Raw genomic sequence first — 17,709 nt, 5'->3', positions numbered from 1 at the left:
CTGAGAAGGGGACTCCACCAGACGTGCAACTTGAAGGCACACAGGCCACACCCAACACCAACCTACTGACTTTTTATTAGGAACGGCGAGTTATTCCAGGAGGAGACTCGGGGTGTGGCGAGCAGGGCTCCCCCAGCTCAGAAGAAGCCCAGCTTCCTTTTCTCTTGCTGCTGCTTCCACTTGGCCATGCTGTAGAACTCCTCCTTGGATTTCCCAAAGATGTCTTGAAAGTCAGAGTCTGAGAGATAGAACTGGGGGAGGGGGTAGGAGTGGCGGTGGGGAGGGACAGGATTCCTGTGCCACCCAGAGGTGTGATCCGTCCACACTTCTCCAGTCTGCCCACTGCCTGTCTGTGACCACTATGGGGGACAGGGTACCCTGGGCCCCTCCAGTGCAGAGTTAGGTCGCAGGCCAGTGCTGAGAACAGCGTCTGGTACCCACCTCCTTGCGGGCAGGATCCACTCCCTGTGGCAGGTCCTCCACGGCCTGGTGCATCAGCCTTTCCCGGGGCAGGCTCCCATTGGCCGCTGAGCTGCTGCAGCCCTTGCTAGGGCTTTTGCTGGGGTTCTTGCCATCGACTCCGAGGCCCAGCTCCAGAATACTCTCTGGGCTTTCCTGGGAACTCTTGGAGGCCAGTAGGGTCGAGGGACCTGCCTTGTTGTCACCCGGCCCTCGAGTTAGCTGGAAGTTATGTACTTCCTGTCCAGAGAAAAGCTCACGGAAGATGGAGGACTGGTGCCCACTAAAGATCACATTGAACCCACAGGCCTCTTGGCACCATCTGAACCCAGACCAGGGAAACTGCTGAAGACTTACTGCTGTTATCTCAGAGATGACAGATGCTGGGCCCAGGCTTCCTTCCACAACCTCCTCATAGGACTGGTTGTTCTAGGGGGGAGGGGGCAGGAATTAGGGCAGGATTGGGGTGACTGGCAAGGGAAGGAGCTCCCCGAAACCCAGGCAGGAGCCTAGAGGACAAGGTCAGGTCTCCCCCTGACTCATGGGAGATCTTCAGCCTGGAGGGGGGCTCTTACAACACTCCACAAGACAAAGATGGGGGAGGGGTGCTAGGCCTCACCATCCACTTGTAGGGGTCCCAGGTGACAAACCACCCAGTGAAGGTGGCAGGCTCATGGCCCTGCTTGACTAGAATGATGGGTGTGTCCAGGCTCCTCTCTGCTGGGTGAGTCCTCAGGTACTCCCGGCCCCAGGCCACTGCCTCCTTCCTCTGCTCACCTGCTTCTTCCCCAAGCCACAGGAAGATCTGGGCCACAGAGAAAGCCTGGGCTGGGACAGGCGGAGGGACCCCCTGACTCGGTCACCTCCTCCTGACTCCATGCTGCCAGGTGGCCTCAAAACCCTGCGTGCATATGCCTGGCCAAGAGCACTTGCCCAGCAAGTTGAGACGCCCCCACACCGTGAACACATGCCATCACAGGCATGCAAACATGCATCTAATATAAATAGTTACGAAGCTGTAGCGCGTGCTAGAAACTAAACACGCAACAGTGAAAGGAATCCAAGTTACTGTCCCCAAACCAGGTAGTGTGGCATGTGTCTGTGATGGCGGCACTAGCAAGGTAGAGGCAGAGGGATCAGTTAGCTCAAGGCCATACTTGGCCACCACAGAGAGTTTGAGGCTAAAAAAAGAGGGTCTGGGGTTGCTTGCTTAGTCAAGTCCTGAGCTGACGCCTAGAGGGGGTGGGCAGGCCCAAAATCCCAGCAGAGTCGTAGGCCAGAAGAAGTTCAGGTTATGTAGTGAGGTTAAAACCATTCTGGCCTATAGAGACTCTGTCTCAAAAGAAGCAAAGAGTTGGGAAAAATCTCTACTCTCCCAGAGTCTTCATGGGAGAGTAAGCCACGTATGTTTCAGGAAAAAGTGAAGAAGAATCAGGCAGTGCCGAGGCCGTAAGCAGGATGTGCCTGGCACGCTCAGGGTACAGTGAGAGCCACCACAGCTGGAAAAAGGCCAGCAAGGTGGAGTCCGGAGATTTGATCAGAGAGCGTTGGCTAGGTAATGGGGGAGCTTGTGAAGTGGGGAAGAGGGGGGAGATGTAGTCTGAGCTTAGGGAGCTCAACCTCCTCAGAACTCAGACAATACCACACACAGTCTCTCACACACACAATGACACACAGACACACAGTGACGTCACATACACCATCTCATAGTCACGCAGAATTTCACAGCCCCACACATACAGTTGCTCAGCCACGCCAACAGCCTGTCATGTGTCCCTTCTTTCCATCTCACACAGACACACGTGCACAGGCAGCGCCACCAGCTACAACTGGTCTAGCCGGTTCTGTGTAGTACTGGACCACACAATCGCTGGCATCGTCTGCCCAGTCAAATGTGCAGGTTCAGAGAATCATCGCATGTATGCTGTTATCCAATCAGTGTTTCCATTTACTGCCATTACCATGCAGTCAGTCACAGGCCCTCATGGGGAGTCATACATGGCATCATAGGACACACAGTAATATATACCACATGCAAGGTCATGATCACACACAACCCAACTCTTGTTCCTAGTATGTCGTGGTCTTCCTATCACACCCAGACTCTCAATCCCTGGCAACAATCAGTCACAGGCTAAGCTCACCTTCACACCCAACTCCACCAATGCGGACACGCCCAGTGTTCCCAGCCCAGCTGAGCTGGAGTGACTGCCTCACCTCCTGACAGGTGTCTAGTAACATGACGTCATACTTGTCCAAGTCCTCTTGATCAAAGAACACCACTTCCGTGAGGACCAGGCAGCCCGAGGGGCTGGAGCATTCAAACAGTCGGGGCTGGGTGCTGAAGACCTCCTCGGGAAGCCTAGCCAGAGGAGGGGCTGTGAGGGGTGCTGTCTGGGCCACACTGGCCCTTGGCATGTGTGCCCCACCCCCACCTCAGGGAAAGCCGTCCTCTGGGACAGGAGACCTGGGCTTTCCTCTGGACTCCACCCACCCCTTGGCTTTCTCTGGGAGTGCCTGCTCTGGGCCAGGGCGCCTTTCTTTCAGGGGACAAATAGAGAAGGTGACTGAAAGTCTTGTCAGCTGCTCCATGGATGGGGCAAGGGGACCTGAGACCTAGTGAGGAGAAGCTGAGCTGAGGCCCCGTCCTCCTTAGAATGGGAGTCACCTGCATTCACTTAAGCCAGAGAGTAGCCTCAGGTCCAGGGTGGAAGGAGGGGAGCAAGTCTGGGAGGGTTGTAGAACATTTAACTATGTAAAGATGCGTTACATTTGTGTGTGCTGTGTTTGTTTAATTACGTAAAGATACATTGCATTTGGTTTCACCTAATGTCGCCTAAGGCACCTAATTTGGCCTAATAAAACCCTGGATGGCCAATAGTTAGGCAAAGGAGGAAGAGGAGGGGTTGGCGGGCAGAGAGAATAAGTAGGAGGGGAACTCCAGGCTCAAGAGAGAAGAGAGAGAAGAGAGCGAGGGAGAAAGAAAGGGACGGGACATGTCGGGGCCAGAAACCAGGCAGCTGCTGGACAGCCAGACACAGGGAGGTAGGACATACAGAAAGAAAGGTAAAAAATCCCGAGGTAAACCATAGATAAAAAGAAACATTAAAATAAGAGCTAAGATAAGGCCAAGCATTTATAATTAATAATAAGTCTCTGTGTCATGATTTTATAATATGTCTCTGTGTCGTGATTTGGGAGCTGGTTGGTGGCCCAAAAGAAAGCCTGGTACATGAAAGCTCAGGAGACTTGCGTGGACAGCAGTGCACTCGGCTCCTTCTGTCCTTGAGTTCTTAGTCTGCCCTTACCCCTGGTCCGTTTGTCCTGCTAGGGATTGCCTCTAGAGGCGGTGCAGAAAGAGGATTCTGCCAGCAGAGGGCACCATTTCTCTATTTGCCCTGGCATTGACCCCATCCAAGTTACCAAGGGCTGGATACTGCAAGTCAGGCTCCCGTGCCCCTGCAGGTGGAGGACGGTGAGTTCCTCAGTTCTAGGCTTATCTTTCCAGCTCTCTGTGTGATTCATTAGTCACCACCTCCGGGCCTCAGCTCCTCCTCAAGATAAACATTTTCTCCTGTAATCCCATTACCTCTTGTTGCTGGGATAGGGGGCCCGGCCTCCTAGGGCTTCCCAGAAGTGGGGAGGCTCCCGACCCTCCAGCACTGTCTCTGCGTTATTTCCTGCGAAGACGGTGACCACCATCCTCGCCATCTCACGCTGGTCCCCATTACAGCCCTGGCAAGCAGAGGCTGGGTCAAACCCCACAGCAGGCAGGGCTTCACCTCCAGTCCCATGTCCATCCACTGGGGTCTGTGTGGAGCTGGACCTGAGCCAAGGGAGGCCTAAGCTATGCGGGAGACCCTTGTGAGCAAGGCATCTCCCTTTCAGCTTCCCCAGCTGAAATCCCATGAGCCTCTCTGGGCCCAGAATGTGGATGAGAGACACTCAGGTTTGGGAGTCATTTGCGGCTTATGCTAAAGATAAAACAACAATAACAACAACAAAATCCACAAGCAAACAAGACTAGGCCTCTCTGTTTCCCAGAGACTTTGGGGAAAGTCCCCAAGCAGGAAGGAAGGCAGCCAGAGCCAGGCTTGCCTCTGACCTGAGGAACCCCAGTTCACTTGTGAATCGGGGTTCCTGGGCCACTTCACACCACCCACAGAACCATCCCACTGGCCTCTCTCTAGTTGGGTTTCAAGCCTGCATTCGGGTGGAGGGGACCCCTCTCTGACCCAGTGACACTTTCCCAAGTGGTGATTGATGCACTGGTACCTTCCCAAACCAGAGGTAGCAGACATCCGTTGTGACCAGGAAGAAGATGTCACCGGACGTGAGGGAGGAGGCGCGGGCTGGCACCTCCATAGTTCTGGTGTTGAGGCTGTCAGCCCCTTGCATGTGGAACAGCCTCGTGCTGGAGATTGGCGGCCTCTTCCCTCCATTGTCTGCACACCCCTAGAAGAAGGTGGGGGCCCAGGCTGAGGAAAGGGCTCCTGGGAGCAACCTCCCTGCCCTAGAGGTGAACAAACTGCTTCAAAGACTACCACTGTCCTATGGCCCCTTTTAAATTAGATTGTCACCCATTTCAGAGGGCCCAGAGCAAGCTACTGCTACCATGGTGTGCCACCTCATCTAGGCACAGAACCAACAGAGCCAGGGGTCATGAGACCTCTGAATTGGACCTAAAATGAATCCTTCATTTTTGTGGTCTTTGTTAGATAGATGATGATTGCTATTATTATTTATTATTATGAGTACATGCATATGTACATGCAGTCGCGAAGGTCCTGGGATGTCGGATGTCATTCTCAGGAATGCTTTCCGCCTCCTCTGAGATAAGGTCTCTCATGGCCGGGAGCTCACTAGTGACGCTAGACTTGCTGGCCATTGAGCTCCGGGAATCCTCCTGTCTCCACTTCCCCCAGGCTAGGATCACAAGCACGCAGCGTCACACCCAGCATCTTTGCGAGGAGGCTGGAGTCACTCACGCCCAGGCTTGCACATCTCTCCAGCCCCCGTGTCAAAGGGAAGTTCAACGTGGGCTCTACCTGGAAAACCACCAGCTGCCCCTGGAAGATGGCTAGGAAGTGGGGGGGCTCTCTGCCCATGGTCACATGTGCCTGCACCAGGGCTCCATGGTACATGAGGTCCATCTCCTCAGCATTGCCGTTCAGGGCCTTGGTGTCTTCTATGGTGGTCTGGCGGCCCTGCAGAAGGGAGGGGGACATTAATGGCCTGGGGTTTCCTCTTTCACTCTTAGTCTATGTCTCGGGCTGGAAGGCAGCTGATATCCCAGCAGGCACGCGTACCTGCCACAGGTACAGGATGTACCGGACGCGGCCAAGATTCTTGTATGTGTAGAGGGCAAGGTAGCAGTTTCCTGAGCACAACTGGCCGTGGTGCTTGGGGTCCACAGGCTGCCTTTGTAAGTCCTGGATGCACCACACCTGGGGACCAAGGGACCCGTGGGCACAGATGAACCTTACCTGCAGCAGCCTGCCCACCCGCACCCAGCTGGGAAGCTCTCACTGGCTCCTCTGTGTCAGCAAGCGCTTGCCCAGTTCTGTGACTTCATGCTTCACACTGGACCTGTGAGTGACCTTTCCCCCACAGAACTCAGCAACCCCACGCCTTTGCTGGCCTCCCCTCCCCTCCCCTCAGCCCGGATTTAGTTTGCCTTCTGCACCTGGGAAAATAAGCGGAAGACTGGAAGCTACAGGATGGACCCAGCTCCGGGCCCCTGGCCACCTCCGGTCTAGACCCCACTAGCTATGGCCCAGTCAGGGGCAGACAGCACCCAGACAGCAACCCTCCCCCAGGCGCAGAGGCACTCTGCTCAGGCCAGGAGAGCTGAAGCAAGGCTGGAAGAGAGGCCTTGGCGCTCTGGAAGGGAAATTTCTCTTTTCTTTGTAGTGTCATTGACAGCAATAACAAAGCAAACGAAAACCAGGGTTGGGGTGTGATTTAGTTGGTCGAGTGCTTGTCTGGTATGCACAATGTCTTGGAACCCCTCAAAACCAGCATTCTGCCTGTAAGCCTGGCCCTGGGGAGGTGAGGCAGGAGAATCGGAAGTTCAAGGTCAGCCTTGACTGTCTAGTGAGTTTGAGGCCAGCTTGGGATATGTGAGACCCTGTGTAATAAAACAAACAGAAAACCAGCGACTGCTCAGAGGCTGAAGGGATGGCACTTGCTCACATTTGTCTGAGTGATGGCTTGTTGCTATGGGAGCCACACCTCAGCTTTAGAACCAGACAGAACTGGTGGAAGTACGGGTCTGTGCAGGCTGGCTCTCCCAAGCCCCAGTTCTTCCCGCCTGTATGCTGGGGAGCATAGCGCCAACCCCGCTGCACACCAACCACAGTGCCTGGTGTCCCTGACTCACCAACCCCACCGCACATCTGCCAGCCTGGAACCTGCACCTGCTATCCATTACCCACACAGACTGACAGTGAGCGTCACCAAAAGACCTCCCCTCTAGACCAGAACATCAGAACCTGTGTTTTTCTGAAAAGACTGCCACAGCCCAAAACCTCCCTAGAGGTACACTTAGCTGGGTGGGAGGACTCCCTACTTCCACAGGCCCCTTGCCTTGTGCTTGGAGCTGATCCCAGACCCCCTTTGCGACTTCCTTGCCATCCTCCCTCTTGCTCTGTCCACCCGGCCCTTTCCTTTACCTCTGCTTATCCCCAGCCTCCCTCCTTTCTCCTCTCCCTGGGTTTCCTCCATTACCCTGTCTCCTCTCAGTCTGGCTTTCCCAGTCTTCCCGCCCACTCCCTCTGTCTTCTCCTCCTCTCTCCATCTCTTCTCACCCATCTCTTCTGGTCATCCATATAAGGGCAAATGTACGCAGGGCTTCTATTTCCTCTGACCTCAGTTTACCTACAGAATTTTTTAAAATATTTGTTTGTTTGTTTAGTTTTTTCGAGACGGGGTTTCTCTATAGCTTTGGAGCCTGTCCTGGAACTAGCTCTTGTAGACCAGGTATTTATTCTGTATACAGTGTTCTGCCTGCATGGCTGCTTGCATACCAGAAGAGGGCGCCACATCTCATTATAGATGACTGTGAGCCACCATGTGCGTGCTGGGAATTGAACTCAGGACCTCTAGGAAGAGCAGCCAGTACTCTTAACCTCTGAGTCATCTCTCCAGCTGGACTTAAAAGAGGCTTGAGGGAACTAAGGGTTCTGCCTTAATATGTCCAACAGGTCAGCATGAGAACACTGGACTGAGGCCAGATGCGGGGTTTGTAACAGGTGTGCAGGGTCCGTGATTTATGTGTGTGCACCAGAGTGGCCACAGGGCGTGGTTCATTGTCTAGGTGTTGTTCAGCTGTGTGCCTGTGAGTGAGTGTCCATGGTGTGTGTGAGCCAGCTGTTGGAGAGTGGACATGTATGTTTCTGTTTCCCTAAATACATCCCTGGTTGTGTGTGGGTGTTCCTGGGTCTTTTTAGCTGCTGAGACAGTGTCTCTTGTCGTTCAGCCTGGCCAGCGTGCTGGGTTTGCAGGTGTGACCCCAAGTCAACTGTTCCCCAATCAGCTGTTCTCTATCCTTGTGCATACCCGCACCTCCAAGCCAGTGCCCTCACCTCCACGTTCCCAGAGCCATCATCCACCATTCTGAGCTGGGCCGCTAGCTCAGGCTGGGTGTGCAGCTTGCTTACATCCAGTTTTGCCTGCATCCGTTTATCTGCGTATGGAGTTTAGAGTCAGTGACATTCCTCAGTGTCTCTGGACCCACGCCCTCCTCACCTATCTCTGGGGCCCAGGGCATGCCCTCTTTCTGCTCATCCTCCTCACTTGTTCTGCCCCCTCCTGATTTAGAATCCCCAGCAGCCTCTGGTTCCGTCCAGGTCTGCCCACGTCCCAGGCTCCACCCCCGCACACCACCCCAGGCTCCACCCTCTCACCCAGGCCCCACCTCCGCATCCCACCCCAGGCCCCACCCCTTCACCCAAGCCCCACCCCCGCATCCCCAGGCTCCACCTCCGCACCCCCACCCCAGGCTCCACGCCCTCACCTCCAGGCTCCACCCCCTACTCACGGCCCCCTCTGTGTTTTTTCCCATCTGGCTCCTTCGACCACGTCTGGAACAGCTGCTGGAAGGCGGTCGACTCGGCACCATCGCTCACCACCTCCACGTTGGTGTAGCTTGGGTAGCCCTTGGCGTGGATGAAGCCCTGGGACACAACTCTGTCAGGCAGGCCTGAGGCCCAAGGACTCTAGGCTGTGTTCAGCCCCCAGAAACATCCGTCAACTGTGGCTACCAAGACAGCCAAGCTCTGAACTGCAGTAATTAACTGACCATGAGACCCTTTTTACAAGCCGGCTCCCTCGCCACTGATCTTCCAGTCTCTGAGGGTAGGCAGGGGCCCCTTAGTCCAAGCCTGATGAAGCACTGGCCATGACATACCCTACTGTCCCATAAACCTCCTCTGCCCCAGCTGGAGAAGGCTCCGGCCTCAAGGCCAGGCTGAGACCTGCAAAAGTCACATCTTGGCTGTCAGGAATCTTCCCCGCTACCTAAGGTTTCCAGGGTAGACACACTCACTTCCTGACCCGGAATAAAGATGTTCCAGGAGAGCCATTTCTTCCCTTCAACCCCGGGGGCAGGGCATCCTGTATCAGATCTGTCTTGCTTCCCTGGAGGGGCCCCAGGACCTCACCACAGCCCTGGTGAACGCAGCCTTTTTGTCCTGGGGACTGGAATTCCGTCCCTGCCACATGTAAATTTTGAAGCCACCCTGGTCCAGGAGATAGCAGCCCTAGGAAAAAGGTTGAGTCTGGTCAGCAGGGACCGGGGTTATGAGGGGAAAGGGTGGGGTACCAGACCCGGGCGTTCCTTACTTCCTCTTGCAGGAGGTCCTGGGTCAGTGGGCGGGTCGCCAATTCCTGGACCACCAGGTCCGTTCCTTTCTCGAAGACACTGTGGGGCAGGCATCCAGATGTGGACAGCTGGTCTCTTCCTAGCCTGATGCCAGCCTAGCGCCCTTGAACTCCTCTGGTCTCCCAGAGACTGAAGTCATGAGTTGTCAACTCAATTATTGTGCCTCTCCTTGGGTCTTAGGTTGCTCCTTGACCCCCCCACAGGGCCTCAGTTTTCCCATCTGTACTATGGGCTTTTCATCAACGTTACCACATGCCATGCAAGAGTGCAGATCAGATGGGCCCATCACCCCACTTGACCTTCCCTGGAGACCTCCGTGTGTTTACTAGAGGTTTCCGTGGAGATGCTTTGTTGTTTTAATAACGACACACAGTTGTGACCCCTCACTCTCCCCATGCCCTCCCCCAGTTCTGCTCACTGGTAGAGACGGACGTTGGCCTTCTGCTGCTGGCTAACGCTGTCGCTGGGCACAGCGGCACTCATGCTGCCTGATCTGCAGCCCAGCACAGCCTCCATGATGTGTACGAGGTCCGTGGCTTTGTTCTCGTCCTCCACCACACCGATCTGGGCACGGCCACCACGCTCCCTGTCCCTGAGGCTGCAAGTCAGGGCCAGCGCCTGCCGGAGAGGAGCCGGGGCTCACGGCTTCCTGGGAGTGGCCCCTCGTTTCACACACAGCCCAGCCCGGTCTTTCTTGGTACCCATAGGCAGGGAGATAGGGACGGGGGACCTGTCCCAGGTCTGCTGTGTCCCACCACAGCTCTACCTAACAGAGGCCCGAGCCCACTACCCCTTGAGGTGGTCAGAGGATGGGCACTTAGAGAGCTTCTTCTCCCCAAGCCCTGTACTCCTGCTTCTTAGGGCAGACACTGACCCGTGACTTCTCAGAAATGCTGGCTTTGGGTCCATTCCATTGGATCATCACCTTGCCCAGGTCCAGCAGGAAGATGTCCCCCTTATTAAAGCTGTTCCAGGACAAGGTCACCTTCCAGAGCCAGGAGAGAGGTGTGGAGGGAAAAGGTGTCAGACTACCAGAACCAAAGGCTGGGGGGGAGGGGAAAGGGGGAAGGGGGAGAGAGGGAGGGGCGAGGCAGGGTGTGTCGCCTTTTTGCGTGAGGTTGTGTGCAGCTGTATATGTGTGTATGTGAGACAGTGCCTGCCGCAGCATGCAGGCTTGCATCATCATAGCCACATGTGACCTTTCATGTGGTTATACAGGAGGGGGACATAGCAATTGCTTATCTCTGTATGAACATGTATACATGCATATATGGGACACATCATGTATGAACAGGAGCATGTTCTCAAGGGGACAGCATCTATGTGTCTGTGTGGGGACAGTATGCAATGGAACGTAAGGATGGTTATTGAAACAGACACATTTTGAGGACACTGAATAATCCCAACGGCAGAATGGGTCAAACCAAGGACTATGACGCCCATGCCCACCTGACCAGGATTCTGTGGGGTTACGGTGCAGAGTCTGGGAAGGATTGTGTGCCTCCCAGGGCTGCTGTAAGCTTGGTTGACTGTCATATAAAGGGGTGACTAAAGGGTCACCCCCAGACTGTAGATGATGCTCCTTGCATCAAACTCTGGCCATGAGCAGAATGTCTTGCTCCTCTGTTAATTTCCTGGTGCGTGGATGAAAGGGCACTGCTTGGACTAGAGTGAAGGTGCACCGGGAATGACGGGGTGGACAGTGTGAGTGCGTGTGTGTGCTAATAGATGGTGTGAGAGAAAGTGTGGGGCTATCACACTCCCACCGTGCTGCCTTCAAGGGCCCAGTGCACTCCGCTTCTGCCTCCTCTGCCCACGTTCTTAAAGCTCCCACGAGGCGTGAGGGAAGACCGGGGCCCAGCAGCAGAGCAGAGGTGGGGCAGGGACCCAAGGCTGCCTTGCGTCTCTTTAGTGCGAGGGGCCATCTGGGGAGCTGTCGCTCACTGCTCCATACACTCCCCACATTCTCCGCCTTTCTCATGCTTCAGGACACTCAGCCCGTGTGAGTCTGGAGGTCAGACCAGGTCCCCGTCTGCTCTCACCTCGGTGGCAGACACATGCTTCCTTCCCCTGATGTGCAACAGTCGCTGGACATTGTACACGTTGGTCTCCACGTGCTTGAGGGCAGAGGCTCGACCTCCCTTCCTGTAGCTGAGGAAGGGATTGGGACCCGTGAATGAAAACACACCTTGTGTAGGAATGAGTGTGGGAGTGAGCAAAGGCTCGTGTGCAAGTCTGTGTAGGAAGGTACGTGTCTGTGATACATGTGTCTGAGTACATGTGAGCATATGTATGCGTGAGCACGTGAGGTGCATGAAGCACAAGTGTGCATTGCTTATTAGCATGTAGAACTGTGTAGACTGGTAAATTTGGGGATTTCAGACGTATTTTTTACCCGGGTGAGACTAGTCGTGAGTACATGGAAGGGCATATTTGTGTGATAGATATGAATGTATGTGAGCTTACATATCTTAACAAAGTACATACACTAGCACACACACACGCATGCACGCACGTTACTGGCCAGCCAAAGAAAAGCCAGCATCTCAGGGTACCCTCTCCAGAGTATTTCGCACACTGCGCCCCCCTCTCTCTGTCCCCCTCTCCTCAGCACTCACACGACTCCAGGGTGGAAATAACAGTGGAAGCAGTCCGACTCATGGCCCTGTGACTCTCGGTGCAGCACCGTCTGCTCTCCTAGAACCTCCCGGAGGCGCTGTACAGAAGTAACTGCAGCCCCCTGGGTCTCCGCATTGGCCTCCTTTCCAATCCAGTAGTGCAGGTCGCTGGACCCTCCCCGGTTAGCCTTCGGGCTCTGAGGGACCTAGGGTTCAGGCATTTGTATATGTGGAGGGGGAAGGGACCAGGCTCGCTCCAGGGCATGGTGGGAGAGTGAGTGAGGTGGAGCCAGGGATCAAGGAGCCTGTGGACAGGCACTTGGATGAGGCTATGAGGGAATGGGGACTAGATGGCCCCAAGGCAGCAGCCCCTGGTGGGTGGCATGTGGTATGGGGGCTTCTGATCTCAAGACAGAGTTTATTTCCAGGCCTGAGTTTCTTCAGCTCCGGGCCATGCCAGCCCTCAGAAAGACTCCCCGAGTGACTTACGTGAAGGATGATATAGCAGCATTCCTCGAAGAAATTTCCATGAGCCCTTTCAGGCAGTGGCAGCATCTTTAGGTTCTGAGAGAGGAGGTCGCCAAGAAGCAAGTTAGGGACCTTTACCTATGACGGCCAGCAATAGGGTGGAGGAGGGAGCTCTACAGGGAGGTGGGAGAGAATGGCAACACTACTCCATGTTGCAGCCTGTGCTATCTGGTCTTGCCCCTCACCTCAGTAATCCATATTTGGAGGGCTCTGTGACTGTCAATGGCTGGGAGGTCCTGGTTGGTGTCCATCCTAGGCTAGGCAAGAATGATGGTGATGCAGAGGTTGGAGGATAGCCTCTGCTAACACAGGTGTGTGTTACAGGCTCCAAGCAAGAGTTCTGCCACCCGAAGCTCTCCAAAGCACCTTCACAAGGGAATGTAACTTTCGTTAAACATGCAGCTTCAGCAAACCAGGCAGGTACAGTGGATGGGCTTACAGGGGCCTGGGTAAACTTCAGCAAACTGGGAGAGGCGTGGTGACGGGCGTACAGGAACCTGGTTTGTCTGTGGGAAAGCTTCCCAGCAGGCAGAGCTCTCTGGCCAGGAGCGCCCTTCAGCTAGCAGCAACATCTGGAGACAGAGTTAGAAACTGGCCACCAAGCGCTTGAGGTGTAGTTCAGCTGGTAGAATGCCTAGCATACAGAAAGCCCTGGGTTTGACCCCCAGCACCACACAGAACCAGGCATGGCGGTGCATGGCTTTAATGCCGGCACCCAGGAGGTGGAGGCAGGAGGATCGGAAGTTCAGGACTCTTCTCAGCTATAGAGAGGATCTGAGGCAGGCTGAGTTACAGGAGATCTGCCTAAAAGAATCAAAGGGAAAAAGAAACACGCAGACTCCGGACAGTTACTGCAGATAGTGCCAAATTAGACTCTTACAAAAGGAACCAGTGGGGCTCAAGGCTGTATGGAAAGACAGGTTCTGACCTCAAGGAAAGGCAGCGGCTACGCACAGGTCTGACAGAGTTAGAAACGAGCATGTAAGTAGACACCGGGCCTGCGCAGTGCAGCAGGCTGTGTAGATGGGGGCTTCACAAACAGCCACGCCTTCTGCAGACTGAGGAAGCACTGAATGACTCAAGTTCTCAGAGAAGAAGAAGGGCTTCAAACAGGGGCTCTCCATGTATACAAGGACAGCTTTGGGGAGACCCAGGCACTGCCCAGGGAAGGTCAGACAGACTTGGCAAATAGGCAAAGGACAGAAGCTGAGAAAGGCTCCGCAAACATGTATGGGTTCTGCAGGTGCACAGGAACTTCACAGCCTGGGGATGGTTATGCTAACGGGGATAAGAAAGGACTCTGTAGAAGGGGCAGCATCTGAAGCTACAGGGCAAGCACAGTGACGCAGAAGACTCCACAGACAGGAGCCACACTATGGCCATAGAAAGGCCCCTAGTCGGAGGCAGGCTTTAAAGCCTGGAAGAGCCCTGTAGACATGGCGGAGTCTCGTAAGTAGGATACCTCTAGCAAACAGACAATGAGAATAGGTGGCCTTGCAAAGAGATTTCAGGTCTGTAAAAAGAAGCCTGCCCTGCAGTCAGGTCAGGGAGTTTGCCGAAGAGTTGAGGCTCCGTAAGCCTGCAGATGATCTACAGTCTGATTATACCAAAGGTGTTGACATCACCAGAGAGGCACGGAGCTGCGGGCTGAGTCACAGGGAAGCCAGTGCTGTGGGCAGGCACACGTCACTCTGGACACAAGCAGGATTCTGAAGCAGGCCTGGGTTCTGTGGGGGAATGTGGGGACCCCTGCGTCCTGCAAAGTGGACAAACTATATAGGTCAGATAGGAAGTGGATGAGCCCCGCCCACAGGTCCACCGGCAAGCAGGAGCCTACAGCGGCAGAGGTTCTGAGAGCAGGGGTGATGTCTGCAGGAGCAGGTGGGAGTCACCAGGCAAATATAACCTCTGTCCTGTGAGAAACTCTCCACTGGAACATGCTGAACAGGTTTCTACCCAGGGCAGTTCAGATAGGCGGAGCAAAGGGGGAGCCCCCTAAAAAGATCACGGGGTCACACGGGAGACTCAAGCTCTGCAGAACACACGTAGACAGAAGATGGTTCGAAAGTGGAGGAGGCCCTGCCATCAGGTCACAGAGACACGCCAGTCATCCTGCAAATGCGAGGATATTCTAGAGAGACACTTGTGTCCCACCCTATTGGTGACACCCCTCCGCAGTGGAATGTCCTCAGGAATTTCATTCTGGAGGGAGGGTCGGCTTGAGGGAGATCTTGTCTCCCAAAGGGAGAGTTCACACAGTCTGACAAGTTGTCACAACACCTTGTATGCAGATTGGAGCAAAGAGAACAAAGCCAAAGGTGGGTCAGTGGCGGACCGGGCTGCACTTTGAGCAGGACCATTCAGTCATGCAAACCTCGTGTGCGCCATTTAACCCTCATAGTTGTGGTCACTGCTACTCTGTTTGTTCCTCTTCTCAGTGTGGCCACACTGACTAAACTTCCTCTCTCTGCTTTTCATTATTATCTGTTTGTTCGGCCTGGTGAGTATGGGTGACTGAGCCTCGCTTGCAGGGCCCTCAGGGATGAAGCTTTGACCCTCAAACTTCTGATAACATTACCATAAAGTAAACAGTTGTCCCTAGACAGGAACAGGCACCATAAGCAGACAAATCCTTGTGGACGGCTCTGTAGCCAGGACAGGCCGTGCGTGCATGTCAGCATCTGGAATAAAAGCGAATCTCACACACAGGGAGCGACACCTAGACTGGAAACAGGCACTGGCTCTACAGGCGCGACAAACAAGACAAAAGTTCTGTCAACTCAGGAAAGAGACTCCATACACGACTGTGATGGAATCTACAGCAAGTGACCAGAGAAGCTTGGTCCAATGAAGCATTTGCTTTCCTGATCCAGCCTTGAAAGATGGCCGGATGTACACACAGATGCTGCAAACAGCTGCTGAGCTCGCTGGAGTCCGTGCTCGGTCGTTCTGAGCGGGCAGAGGAGAAACACAGCCAAGGGCTGTGGAGAAGGGATGTGCCAAGACTGTCCTCTCACGTCCCTGCACACCTGCTTTGGAAACGGCAAACAATTACGGGCTCTACAGGCATGGAGAGGGAAGTTTTGGTTACTCCTCGGTGTGACTTCCACATCTAACCAAAATCCTGCCAGCCGCCTCTCCTCACTGCTGCTCAATTGGCAGACACAGTCACTGGGTTCTGAGTCTCTCCCATGGGTGGCCCTGGTGCAGCAGTGACCGCTTTCTCTTGATTGGGCACCCCAGCCCGGCCCCATCAACAGCAAGATGCCCTTTTGAGAGCGGAGAAGACGTGGGAAGAGAGTTACAGAACCTTAGGTGGCTCACATTCTCTGCTCCTTTGTCTAGGACCCTTGAGGACTAGGCTCAGAACAAGGTGGCCCGGGAAGGGGGTGGGGCAGGGGGTGTCCATGCAGAGCCACACCAGGGGAGGCTGTGAGCTGGGGCAGTGATGGGAGCCAGGTACAACACAGTGCCAGCCTCTCCTACCGCCCTGAGGAAATCATGTGCCGGTTTGGGTCTCCCAACATGGAGCTGGGACAAACCTATAGACAGTTGCTGACTGACTGAGGCTTGGGCGAGGCGGACGCGGAAGGGAGTCACCAGGCCTGCTAACAGCACCTCCAGTTGTCACCATTGTGCAGTAATGACATACGTGACAGACAGGCAGTGGTCCTCTCCAGCAACAGAAAACATTACGATACACCATGGCAGGTAGGATGACGGGCAACAGGACCCTTCAGCAAAGACATGCAAAACCAGCGCGACAGGACAGTGACCAGTACCCAGACAGGCAGGGACCCGAGGCACACAGATGGGAGCTAGAAGGTATTAACTAGATGGCGCATCAAGGTGGGAAGATCACTGCCCAACCTCAGGGCCACAGATGAGAGGACAGGCAGATTAGTAGCCGGAAGCAGCGTCTAAGCTGGCTTCAGTGGGAGGAGCAGCAAGGGTGGCTGGGAAGGTGCCCGGATACCTGCAGCCTGGGAAGTCAGACTGGAGCCGAAACCCCATCCCTGTTGCTAGGGCAGAGACATTTAAAGTATGGGGTCTCTTTATTCCTTTAACACCCCATGTTTCCTCCAGGTGCCTTCCTCCAGAGCTCCCATCTTTTCCCAGAAGGTCCCACCCCTGGATACCCCCTTTGATTTTCCAGTACCTTCCCAGAGAGGCTTCCATCTCATTCCCTCTGACCTTCCTCCCCCTAGAAGTCCTCTTACCTTCCCAGGGTTCCTGTATCTCCTACATTGACTTCCTTCTTCTCCCTCCCCCAGGGGCTCTATCCCACCGTGCAGACTTCTGTCCTCTTCTCTCCCCTTCTCTCCCCAGGGCACTCCTTCTCCCTCCCAGATGTACCCTCCTCCTCAAGGTGCCCCCCCATCCCCGTACCTTCTTTCCTCATTGGGTACCTGAGGGTAAACCCTGAGATTTCTTTGCTCAACTTCCAGGAGGGAGAGAGCACAGCCTGCTGGAGGCAGGTGGGGAGGAGTTAGGCAAACCAACTCTGGGAGTGACAGAGACCTCAGCCACATGCAAAATATGCCATACTTCTTTCTCTCACGCTGGCTTGCCAGAGTGGCCCTCCTCCAGCAGGGCTGCACACCCAGTGTCTTCACCCTGGGGCTGTCCTCAGTTCTGCCAGCCTTCAGCCCTTCTGGGTGACCTGGAGCCCCGGAACGCCGCAGCCCCTCGACCCCTACCTGGTTCCCAAGGCCCCTCCAGCCCAGGCCTACCTTCTGGGAACTGCTCCTGCACCTTCCTTCACCCTCCTTGTGGGCAGTGTGAGGCCTGGCAGGCTGCTAGGCTCTGCCCATCGCTCCTCCCTTCTTCTGTAACTCAATCCCAGCTCCTGCCTTGCAGGACACACCCCAGAGATCTGTGCAGCAGGGACTGAGTATTCAGCCTTAGTCAGTTGATAAATATTGACCAAACCGTCTGGGAGCCAGCCCCCTTCCCATGGCCCGGTAGACTCACCTCTTCGATACCAGGGAAGGTAAGGGGTGGAGGCCTGAGTTGGGCAGGAAAAACACTGATTTCTGTTCCTAGGAGCTCAGATGGACAACTGCCCCCCCAGGGGAAAAGGGTCCTTTTGGATTCAGGGGTTCCGGCTACTGTAGTGCATCTGTGATATCGAGGTCACTTTAGCAAGTGAAGGAAATGGCCGGGGCTGCCTCCCGGCATCTCCCAGTCCCCACCTTCCATCTCGGGCTGGCTGCCCAG

General features: G+C 54.9%; 1 protein-coding gene across 1 annotated transcript; it reads right to left on the bottom strand.

The window, feature by feature from the left end:
- Positions 1–61: 61 nt before the first annotated feature.
- On the bottom strand, positions 62–17,266 carry Vill (villin like). The gene is made up of 19 exons (XM_057767506.1): positions 17,223–17,266; positions 12,675–12,855; positions 12,451–12,525; positions 11,962–12,167; positions 11,386–11,494; positions 10,218–10,328; positions 9,762–9,961; positions 9,304–9,382; positions 9,123–9,221; positions 8,501–8,636; positions 8,046–8,146; positions 5,769–5,906; positions 5,508–5,666; positions 4,735–4,914; positions 4,049–4,194; positions 2,677–2,821; positions 1,079–1,264; positions 442–888; positions 62–251 (listed from the first exon to the last, which is right to left on the bottom strand). Exons 2-19 carry the CDS (start codon positions 12,738–12,740, stop codon positions 138–140), a joined length of 2,697 nt encoding a protein of 898 aa, XP_057623489.1. The 5' UTR covers positions 12,741–12,855; positions 17,223–17,266; the 3' UTR covers positions 62–137.
- Between the last annotated feature and the right edge of the window lie 443 nt (positions 17,267–17,709).

This window comes from Chionomys nivalis, chromosome 4, assembly GCF_950005125.1.
Source record: "Chionomys nivalis chromosome 4, mChiNiv1.1, whole genome shotgun sequence".
NCBI lineage: Eukaryota > Metazoa > Chordata > Mammalia > Rodentia > Cricetidae > Chionomys > Chionomys nivalis.
The sequence above is the reverse complement of the archived record's forward strand: the minus strand, read 5'-3'. Positions and strand labels throughout refer to the sequence as shown.